Raw genomic sequence first — 11,939 nt, 5'->3', positions numbered from 1 at the left:
AAATAGTGATCTTGTGACAGCAGGATGCCTTAATTTTCTGTGTGTATGTGTGTATGTATGTATGGTATATTTGGTAAATAAATAAGGCTTATCTGTTTGTCTATTAATTTATTAGATATAGAGTACAAAGCAAGTAATACTTACTGCCAGCTTTCTAACATTTGCACCAAGCTCTGTTTGATCTTTGAAGTTGCATGTTTGTATTCTGCTTAAAGCTTCCTCTTTTTCAACCAACCAGGTTTTCAACATGCACTGGATGGAAAAAAGTACATCCACAAATATATTTACTCAATTCTCCTATATTTTATACAGCACCACCAACTGCATCATACATTAACAACAACATTCCAAAAGCATGAAAAAAATCAGGCTGCCTTTTAAGTTACAATCACATAAAGTTATAGGTTGTTTTCCATTTTCAACACAGTAGGTGTCATGCTACATGCAGCAGCCACAATTGAGTAGGAATGTCTGAAAACTCAGTTGCTAGATATACATGAGGTAATAATAGCATAATAGTAATAATTGGTAAATCTTAATTTTCATGGATGAGATTGAGTAAATCATAATTTTCCCTTAGCTGCTTGGGAGACAAGCAGAACATAAATGTACATGGGAGGAAAAGGAGAACAGGAAAGACTATGAAAATAGAAACAAAACGGAGCAATCAGAAGTAAGAAGCAGATTGATTGTGACTCTCAAAACCACACCTTTCATTCTCGCTCCTATATAAGCAAATGTTTCTTTCCCCATACATCAGAAAATAATACACTGCTTTTTTGAACCAATTTATGGCAAGGATCTGCTTTTGATCCTGGTGCTGGTTGGCTCAGTCTTCCCAAACATTATTCTTAAAAATTATTAACTGTGGTATTAACCGTACAGTTATTTTTAAGTTAATTCAATTAGTTCTGTTTGATTCTCACATTATTTATAGCAGGAGAGAAAGGATATCCTATACTGTAGTAGCATTACTCACATCTACTATCAATGATAATGTCTAGGTAAAGGTAAAGGTAAAGGTTCCCCCGCACATGCGTGCTAGTCGTTTCCAACTCTAGGGGCCGGTGCTCATCTCCGTTTCAAAGCTGAAGAGCCAGCGCTTGTCCGAGGACATCTCTGTGGTCATGTGGCCAGCATGACTGGATGCCAAAGGCGCATGGAACGCTGTTACCTTCCCACCGTAGTGGTCCCTATTTTTCTACTTGCATTTTTACGTGCTTTCGAACTGCTAGGTTGGCAGAAGCTGGGACGAGTAACAGGCGCTCACTCTGTTACGCGGCACTCGGGATTCGACCCGCCAAACTGCCGACCTTCTGATCGACAAAGCTCAGCGTCCTAACCCACTCAGCCACCGCATCCCTAATGTCTAGGTAGTTCCTGTTTAACTGAGTTCTTCTGAGGTCATCTTTTAGTACATAGATATGATTTATACACAGTGTATAGCTAAGCTGCTCCTTTTTTGTTTTGATAGTAAATAAAACAAGCAAAACTTTTAGACACTATAAATTTTATTCAATCATAAATACCATTATTTGATGCACTTTTTTTGGGGGGGAAACCCTACATTTTTATCCATTCGGGCTCAAACATCTCCCATGATGAATGTTCAGTTCTCATGTTTGGACTAGAAACAAGGAAACCTAAATTAAACCCACTTTCAGCAATGGAAGTGCACTTAGTGATTTTGGACCACTCTCATTCCAAGGACTACATATGGTAGTAGTTAAAATGGGAGAAAACCTGAGAAGAACGGATATGTACAGCTCCTGGAGGAAAGGTAGGATAGAAATCTAATAAATAAATAAATTAGTAAAGCCACTATTAATAAAATGGCCAGGTTTTGAAAACATTTTGATGGGAAAATACATCATTTATTAAAACATTCTTACATTTCCTGACAGAAGAATTAACCAGTGGAACAACCTGCCTCCAGAAGTTGTGAATGTTCTAACACTGGAAGTTTTTAAGAAGAGACTGGACAACCATTTGTCTGAAATGGTATAATAATTTAATTTAATTTAATTTAATAATTTAATTTGTATACCGCCCTTCTCCCGAAGGACTCAGGGTGGTGAACAGGGCAATACATAATAAAAAACCAGGATACAAAAATTAAAAAGTAATTAAACTACAATGCCCGTAATAAATTAATACATATTAAAAGTTAAAACCGATTATAAAACCCAGCCCCAACCCATCAGACCAGGCCAGCTTGTTCAAAAAGAAAGGTTTTGAGATTGCGCCGAAAGGAGCGAAGGTCGGGGGCCATCCGGAGCTCAACCGGCAAGCAGTTCCAAAGGTCTGGCGCGCCCACAGAGAACGCTCTCCCCCTGGGGGCCACCAATCGACATTCCTTGATCCGAGGCACCCTGAGGAGGCCCTCTCTGTGGGAGCGCACTGGACGGAGGGAAGTTGACGCCGGCCGCAGGTGTTGCCGTAGGTAATCCGGACCCATGCCATGTAGGGCTTTGTAAGTCATCACTAACACCTTGAACCTCACCCGGAGAGCAACCGGCAGCCAATGCAGCTCGCGGAGCAAAGGTGTAGCATGGGAGTATCGGGAAGCCCCCAGCACAACTCGCGCGGCTGCATTCTGCACCAGTTGGAGTCTCCGAGTGGACTTCAAGGGCAGCCCCATGTAGAGAGCATTACAATAGTCTAGACGAGAAGTCACGAGCGCATGAGTGACTGTACGCAAGGCATCCCGGTCTAGATAGGGTCGCAACTGGCGCACCAGGCGAACCTGGGCAAAGGCCCCCCTAGTCACAGCTCTATGTATAGGGTTTCCTGCCTGAGTAAGGGGTTGGACTAGAAAAACTCAAAGGTCCTTTCCAAGTCTATTATTGTTATTGTTATATGCAAATGTTTTTTTTTTACAAAAAACAGGCAGAACTGTTTAACCCCCAATTGTTCTAATGAGTCTTAACAATGCCATTCTTTTTTTAAAAAAAAAAATGTCAAACACGACTTAGGACCTCAAAACCAATTAAGGTTTGTAGAAAACAAAAATAGGCTTCCTATCACCTTGAACTAAAAGATGCCTTTGGGCTGGTTCAGATGAAAAGTACAATTTAATTTTACACCTGAATAATGGCATGGCTTCAGGAAATAAATGAAAATAAAATTAAAATTGTGAAAGGAAATCAATTCCCTTTTCAGATTTTTGTAATGTAGAGTATCTATATACTACTAAAATTCTCAGGTCTATAACCTTTAACTGGGCAAAACAATGCATCAGAGGGCAAAACTTTTCAATCCAGATACCTCTAATGGGCTAACCTATAGAATGCCTGGACCTCGGAATGAAATTTGGGAAAACTGTTGAGTGCTTCAGCATGGCCAGGCTGCTTCGGCTTCAGTGCCACCGCCACACTACTGCAGTCATGTGATCCTCATTTTCAACAATTGGACAACCATTTGCCTGAAATGTCCCTTGCTTGAACAGGGGGTTGGACTAGAACAGGGGTCCCCAACCCCCGGTCTGTGGACCAGTACCAGGCCACGGGATGCCGGGCAACCGGTCCGCACAAACAAGCAAAGCCCCATCCATGGGATGCAGGCAGCACACAAAACTACACATTCTGGAATCCACGGAAAAACCTTTCTCCGTGGCACCGGTCCCTGGTGCCCAAAAGGTTGGGGACCTTTGGACTAAAAGACCTCCAAGGTCCTTTCAGCTCTGTTATTTTGTTAACATTCGCTTACAGCTTCCTGGCCACTTACATAATCACTCCCTCACTTCCCAGCAGCAGTCATTTTCCTGCCAGAAGGGAAAGTGCAAGCCACCCAGGACTTGATCAACGACAGCAGCAGGAATTTGAGGGATTACCATCACTCACCTGTTCTTCCAACAATTCTTCCCACAAGGTATTAATCTCTTGCAATTTGAGCCATTGTTCCTCAGTCCAGCGGCAAACCGCAGTCCAACGCTCACCAAGTCTCTGAAAATAACACACACACAAAAAAAAGCCTAATGTTATATATTTTCCTCTTAAAGCAGACAGAAAATCCAAATTGATAGAATCATAACTACTTAGCATTTTGTATTATTTTTTTATCCAAAAATACCAACTAGGGAATGGCCTCTCAATTAAGATCAAATCTAAGAAATAAAACTGCCATTTAAGTGGATTGCTAGGTTTAGAAGATTCTAATAATCAGTCTAAGCTACTGGATAGAATCTAGATTCATCGGCATTTATTTAGTCTCAACAGGATTTAAATATCGGAAAACTGAGCTGTGCAACTTTGAAGGGTTTCTGAAGGATATTCAGCACACACCTGTCAGCATCTCCCTGAACCTACTTGCTTTGTCTCAGATCACACTGCATATACAATCCTGCAAAAAGATGTAATTTCTTGAAATAATTGCTGACAGCTGCTACTCAAGTGTTCCTGAATGTGCCAATCATCTTTTCCCATTCTAATCTGGATATCTTCCCAGTGCTACAGTAATTCTTTTTTTATTTTTTTTTGTTCAATGTTGACCAACTTTTGGAAACTTTGCAACCACGTTTGATGCATCACATCATTCACTTTCAAGATAAACAATGTTTAATTTGACTGACATTCTAAACACCACTTTATATACGTATATACATTCATTCATATTTTTTAAAAAAATTCACAAGTAAATATCCAGCCTATATTTAAATGAACATCTAAACATCTTGGATAACTAGAATTTTTAAAAATCCTGAATAGTTCATGCTGTGCAACTCATAGATGTATTGTTGTATATCAGAATTGAGATCTGATAGAAAATTTGTCGCAAAATTGGAACTCATCTATTTTTTTTAAACACACGTTTTTTACTGCTGTGGACTGTTTTGGGTATTATGAAAATACAAGTTCTATTTAATCAGGTACACATGGTTAAATCCATCTTATCCATATCTGCATAAGAAATCCTACATTTCTTCAAGAATTAATATTTATTTTATATAGCTACCTATCTCACATGGGACTCTGTGCAGCTTACAATAAAATAGGTAGAAAAACAATGAAATACAAATAAAATAAAACACATGGCTGAGCATCAAAAATAATCTTTGACAAAGCCAAGGAACGGACTCTCTCATACTTCCAGGGCCCCACTTTTTAAGGGCCTTATGAAAGACCACAGGATCAGGGCTAACTTATCCTCAGGTGGCATGGTGTCCCACAGGCAAGCAGCTGACAGAAAAGGCCCTCTTCCTTTTGGCTGGCAGAAAAGGCCCCACCAACCAACACTCCTTAGCCAACATCACCTGGAGCATGCCCCTCCTGCTAGCCCAGGTAGAAACAACTGGGAGAGTAGAAACCATCACCATAATTAATTGACTACATAACTGCTACAACATTATTTTTACTACTTATTAGGTCTTGTGACACTAAGACAGGGGTTTCAAACTGCTGGCCCACGGGCCGGATGCGTCATGCCAAAACTGCGCCCAACCCATTGCCGGCAATGGAAAAAAAGACGTGATACGTCGCAACATGTCACGTGACGTTGCGAGTTTGACAGCCCTGCACTAAGATGACAAATAAATGTTGATCCAGAGAGATCCAGATTCAAATCTATCCCCAGTCATGAACATTCACTGGCTGACATCAGGCTACTCACTCTAAAATTCAAGCAGGTTGCTATTGTAACAATAAAAATGAAGATCCTCTCCATGTAAGCCACTCTTAGCTCCTAGAAAGGCAGGATATAAATCTAACCAATAAATACATCAAACGTTTTTTGAAAGCATTCACCTTCATGACTCCATTCAGAACGATCAGTATGGGATACCACAAAATAATAAAAAATAATAATAACATCCACTCACTTGCAATTGATTCTCCAATAGAGCTGTAGCACTTTCACCACTATTTTCATCAACAATGACCACCATGTGAGTCAATGAATTGACTTTAACCTGTTCCGCTTCAATTTCTTTTTGGAGCTCCTGAAAGGATTGATTCCAGTGTTACAATATATAATTCTTTTGCCTATTGTATACAAGTAATTAGATGTCTATATCCATTGTGCCATTCATTTTCAAGGAAATCAAGAAACAAGATTTCTTACTTCCAAGCAAGTAATGCTGCTGAATCCCATTAACCACAGCATGATATCATAGCATAAGGGAATCCAGGACTTATTTTAAAATGTAACAATTCTCATTTAGTTACAACCAAGAAATTAAAGTGTTAGAAAGTTTCCCCCTATTGTTTTTATTATAGGAAGGGATAAAAATACTTTATGTTCATCCATCTGATGTTGAAAGGTCTCCAAGTCTTCAACTAAGCGCTGAGATTCCATCTTTCGAATGCGTTCTTCTGTAAGAGTCAACCAGTCAGACAGTTGCTGCAACTGATTCTTCTGTAGCTCCATCAGTGCATCATGGAGGCTGCCCAAGTTAAAAAAAAAGGAATAATTCATCCAAAGAGCCCTGATTTCACATGTTCTGCTTAAGTGTAATCATAACATAAACAGGCAACTTGGTAATCCTAGCTTTCTGTGGAATAAATTAGTAAGCGTGCTGAATAAGCCTTTTGTCTGTGTTATATCGCAAACACAATCAATGAGACTGAGATCTCAGTAAACCTGAATCGCTGTAAAGTAAGATGGTACAAATATATAATTAACAAAAAATATGGTTAACATATTACAAATCTATGGATAAAAGCAAATTCTATCTGGAGAATAGAGCCTCTCTGAAACCTATTCTACAAGGTTGTTGAGGGATCCCTGGTGCGGAGGGGGGAAAAGAAACTCCTGTTTTTCAAAAATAATGTTCACTTTCCCAATTTCAAATGATACTGTATGGTAAATAAATGAAATTATCAACTAATCAACTAATTATGTAAACAACTACTTAAAATTAGGATTTCTTAACTTGTCTTGAATTGTAATCTTTCCTCTGGCATTAGGAACTATCTTAATTAAAAAAAAGTTCCTTTCAAAAAAAATCTCTTAGGATACTTTTGAATTTTTAATCAGAAATGGAACTGAATTCCCCTTCCAGACAAAATGATCTAATTGTAATCTATAAAGCGTAGCTTTTTTATGCTCTCTTCCATTCCCCATATCATGATGTTGTGGCTTAGTTTAGCTCACATGCTTTTTGCTTTGTCCTCTCCTCTATAGCATGATCATGTGGCTTGGCTCATATGCTTAAACCATCTTATGTGTTATACAGTACTGCTTTTTGTTACCTCAAATCTTTATCTGACCTGCAGGTTGAGATATATTTGCTAATTTATGGGAAATGTTAAATCTAGACCAGAAACTCAATCATTTTGGGGTGGGTGGATGTTGTTGTTGTATGCTAAAGATCTGTGCTATCAACATACAATTATTGCTAAATAATGTTTTAGCCAAATTGCCTTGGACATCAGACTTCAGCTTGACAGATTCATGATTGAAATTTACTGTGAGATTTAGTCAACAGAATTATTGGCAGGGATGATTGACTGATACAATAGATATTTGTTTATTTTCATGAGCATCTGGTTCTGCTTTTAATGTTAGCAAAATATTCAATTTAGGAATCAAAATAAGTTTTTAAGACCCCACGTATGTATGTATGTACTCATGTGTGCATGTGGAAAGACAGACAAATTGAAACACCCCATTTTCAAACAGATCCAACTCATTATTTACTTTCCTTTTGCAAAGATAGTTTAGATGGCTCTTCAAAAATATTAACGTTAAAAAAAATGTTTAGCCTTAAACACTGAGAACACAGCTTAATATATTACATTGCAACTGGAAAACTAAACGATGTATATAAACCATGCATGAATCATGCCACTTACTAGGATTGGCGGTCCATACTCTCCACTCTGAGGCACTCCCATCTAGAATTCAACAAGTTCATTTGTTCCTGGATTTCATTTTCTTCCTCTACTGAAATATTGCCCTGGGCTATCAGTTGATTACCAGCCTGAAGCACACTACCCACGCTGCTCTGATGTGCTGTCAGCTCCATCATAAATTCCTATAAAAAGTTCAGACTAATGTGACCTAAAGCAAACATTGCTTCAACTAATGCACTGACTGCCAGATAATTGCAAGCATAAATGTAATTTGCAACATTATACAATAATCAGCAATTCTCAAAGATCCATAGCCCACAGTAACTTAGCATCCAGGCAGAGAATGACTTCATTCAGATTGGTATTATAGCATGGACAGAGGTAGCCTTAACCATTTGGCTCCATGATGGTCCTAATTTCAATTAGTTCCCTTTCATTTCGGAAGAGAAGACTACTCTGATTCAGACTAAGACCATGGTGGGTAAACAAATAAATAATTTTCATTCCTCAGTCAAATGTATGACTCCTACTTGACAAAAAGCAAGCAAGTACTGGTCTGACATATTCTTATGCCCAGCAGGTATTAAAAGGTAAAAAAGTAAGTAGCCTCATTACATGAAGTAACTCTAGATACCTTCTTGAATCCTTTGTTGTTAGGAAACTACAGTCAGCTCTAAGCAGACGGTTGGATGCAATTTAAGATGAGCAACTACACAAAGGAAAATTTAATCCAAACGATCCCCAAGTTTCTTTGTAGCATTTTCTGGATGGGTGAAGGGAAAAGTTTCTGAGACCTTAATTAGAATCTAATTCATCATCCATGGAATAGAAAGACCATCAAGTGGAAACTATATTAGCCAGCCTCTTATAGTAACCATTCTTCAGAGACCAGCCATTTTTAAGAATTAATGAATGAGAGCTGAAGTTTCCAAAGAAATAAATGGAAGACTTAAAAAAAGATTGACGGTTCACAGTAACAACTGTACGATATATATTACCAAGGATAAAAACAAACACTCAGTTTTAAATAAATACACCACAATAATGTACCTTTTAATGATACTGCTTTTTGATTAAAATACTAGAACAAGCATCTCAGTTTCTTGTGAATATTAAAGCAGCAAATAGATTTACAGGTATATAAATAGTTCCCCATTTCAACGTTTTTTATCTTAAAACTGCAACAGCAAAATACACAAATACAAATCAAGATAACAGACTGTCAGTTATATTACAATTTAAAGTATCTCGACTAAAACTGCATGAATTTTAACATGGATAAGGATAAATTTCTACAGGCAACCTCTTTTTTCATACTAGTAACAGCAATAACAGTAACACAGAGCTTATTTCAGTCAGCTCCATCTCCCACATGAATGAAAAGCAAGACTTGGGGCACCTTAAAAATTAAGAGATATATTATCTTAAAAGTTTTCATGGCTCTCGGGTTCCTGTCATCTATTCTATTGTAGTAAAATGGCATGGGCCCGGATTATCTTAGGGAGCACCTGCTGCCAGCATCAACTTCCCATCGTCCTGTGCACTCCCATAGGGAGGGCCTCCTTAGGGTGCTGCCGGTCAGGGAGTGCCGGCGGGTGATCCCCAGAGGGAGGGCGTTCTCTGTGGGCGTGCCTGCCCTATGGAATGACTTACCTGTGGAACTCCGAACCGCCCCCGACCTTCACTCGTTTCGTCGGGACCTGAAAACATGGCTCTTTGATCTATCTGGCCTGGACTGAGGGTTTTAAGTTTTAAACTTTGTTTTAATTTGTTGGGCTAGTAATTAATTTAATTTATTTTAATTCTATTTCTATTTTAACTTTTATATTGTTTTTTAAACTTGGCCCTGTAAACCGTCCTGAGTCCTTCGGGAATAGGGCGGTATATAAAACTAATTAAATAAATAAATAATAAATAAATAAAATCCACAGAAGCTTATGTGGTGACAAATTTCTTAATATTTAAGTGGCCAAGACTTGTTTTTTCCCGTCTCTATACTTGTATACCCTTGCAAACATTACAAAATAAAATATTAAGGGGACTTAATTGCTGACTTAATAAAAAAAATCACATCTAATTCCCCATCATCCCCAGCCACCTACTTCATGTGTAGTAAATTGTTCCTTGACTTCCTCAACATTATCAGATATGACTTCCTGCTCTTGGAAGATATCTTCTGCAGAGAGCAGCCAAGTGAGAACTTCCTCCAGAGCTATCTGGTAGCTGTCCAAATCCATATCCACTTCAGTCAAGGTGCTGGATGCTTCTGCTTTTAGATCTGCACAATCATCTTCAGACGTTGCACCCTGCAAGTAGAAAAACCAAACTGAAGGCTTCTTTTCACAAAATTATTTTCCAACACAGATGTTCCTCCATATAGGAACAACTTGCTGTAACAGTAAGAGTACAAAATACAAAAGCACTTTGATGATAAGTTTTAAGCATCATGCTGTTTGTATCTTCTTGGGAAAAAAGCATGTTTTTTGTAATAGGATGTTTTTATGGGACCATGATACAAGCAGTAATCACATGCAAAACAGCCTGTTTGGTGGGGGAGGGGGGAATCTCAGAAGCTCAGCATAATTAACTAGAAACCAAATAGATGGGTACTATTGTTATGACTGTCTATGGAGATTCTCAGTCACCCAGGTCATGGTTATTCCAAAGGTGCTTTTTTCAAGAGGCAACTGGACTTTCTTTGTTTTTCCCTTGAAGACATTTCACTTCTCATTCAAGAAGCTTCTTCAGTTCAGAACTGAGCTTCAAGAAGCATCTTTAAAGAAAAACAAAGAAAGTCCAGTTGCCTCTTGGGGGGGCGACATATAGTTATGATTGTTGTCGTCCTTTGCTGACAGTATACATATCTATTGTTCCTATTTCCAGTTGGTTTTTTTTAAAAAAAACTTTCTAGCCTTGTTAGATGCCCAAAGTTGCTAAAGTTACAAGATAAATGGCCATATAATAAACAAAGAAAAAGTTAACTCATGCATTCATGTCCATATGTTTAAGAATTTCCAGACCCCAAACATGTCCATCCTAATTCTGTACATCTGAACATCCCCCTAAAGCAAGGTGTTTAGCACCAAAAAAATGATACATTCTATTTATGAGAATTCACAATCATTGGCTAGGGAATAAAATTGTTTTGGGAACTTTAGTTTCATTTTCAGGGTTCTAATCATATTCCTTCCATATAAGGACTTCTTATATTATTGCAGAATAGACTATATATTTACACTATAAAAGGACAGATTCAAGAAATAAACCTTCAACTGTGAAGTGAGTTTGTCAGGGTCAGTCCTAAAAGTATTGTATGATATTATATACCAATATTCAGGTAAAAGTAAGACATGTGGAGCCAAATAGAGAAATACGTTGGACTCCATTTCCAATGTTACTTACGTTATATAGGCACCTGTTTTATATATATATAGTGAAATTACTAGCCAAGTCCAGGGGAAACTCAACTTCTGTTAAAGTAATAGCTAGTGGAGTAAATTTATCAAAAGACAAGTCATGCTCTATTTTTTTAAAAGAAACAGAATTGGCAAAAGAATTCACATGGAGTCAACAGAAAAGGAAAAAGTCACACATAAATATAAAAAAGTAATAAAGACACAGCTTTATCTGGATAGATCATTTCCTACTTCAGTCTAAGAAACTATTTTTAAACACTCAAAGGGACAGAAGTGGGAGCTGCCCTTACAGATCTATGGAGAAATTCTTTATTTTCAATACAACCCTGTCTATATAAATTTCAAAACAAATGCAACTCAGTGTTCTAAAACTACTGGAGAGAAAAAATATTTAAGAGTCACTTGTAACAGCAATGTTCTGTGTAGCTCACACTGAAAATTGATATCATAGCTCAATATGTTTTATAAGTACTACACTTATAAAGAGACTTCATCTGTAAAACATACCGTATCTATTTCAAGTATGAATGTCTATCATAAGTCAAGTTTCCGGATGCCTAAGCATGGTATGTAACCACAAACCTGCTATCAGTTAGGATCTCTGACAGGTGCCTGGCAAAAATCCCTTCAGATATTTCAAACACTTTAAATAGTACACGCACTGAATGTTCTTCAACTAGTCTAACAAAAAGCAAGATGTTAGCATGTGGCAGTAGAAACTTTATAATTTGTT

General features: G+C 37.8%; 1 protein-coding gene across 5 annotated transcripts in view; it reads right to left on the bottom strand.

Moving 5' to 3' along the window:
* Positions 1-11,939, bottom strand: part of UTRN (utrophin) — a gene marked incomplete at its 3' end in the record, with an annotated part of 377,026 nt that overhangs the window by 292,490 nt on the left and 72,597 nt on the right. For all 5 annotated transcript variants that reach the window (XM_081313934.1, XM_081313935.1, XM_081313936.1 and 2 more), the window contains 6 exons: positions 9,893-10,096; positions 7,791-7,972; positions 6,229-6,379; positions 5,816-5,935; positions 3,843-3,944; positions 145-252 (listed from right to left, as the gene is read on the bottom strand). In XM_081313934.1, the coding sequence (XP_081170060.1) occupies positions 145-252; positions 3,843-3,944; positions 5,816-5,935; positions 6,229-6,379; positions 7,791-7,972; positions 9,893-10,096 (867 nt within the window). The remainder of the gene's footprint in view (positions 1-144; positions 253-3,842; positions 3,945-5,815; positions 5,936-6,228; positions 6,380-7,790; positions 7,973-9,892; positions 10,097-11,939) is intronic.

Source organism: Vipera berus (genome assembly GCF_964194415.1).
Source record: "Vipera berus genome assembly, chromosome: 1".
Lineage (NCBI taxonomy): Eukaryota > Metazoa > Chordata > Lepidosauria > Squamata > Viperidae > Vipera > Vipera berus.
This window is presented reverse-complemented; position numbering and strand designations above follow the sequence as displayed.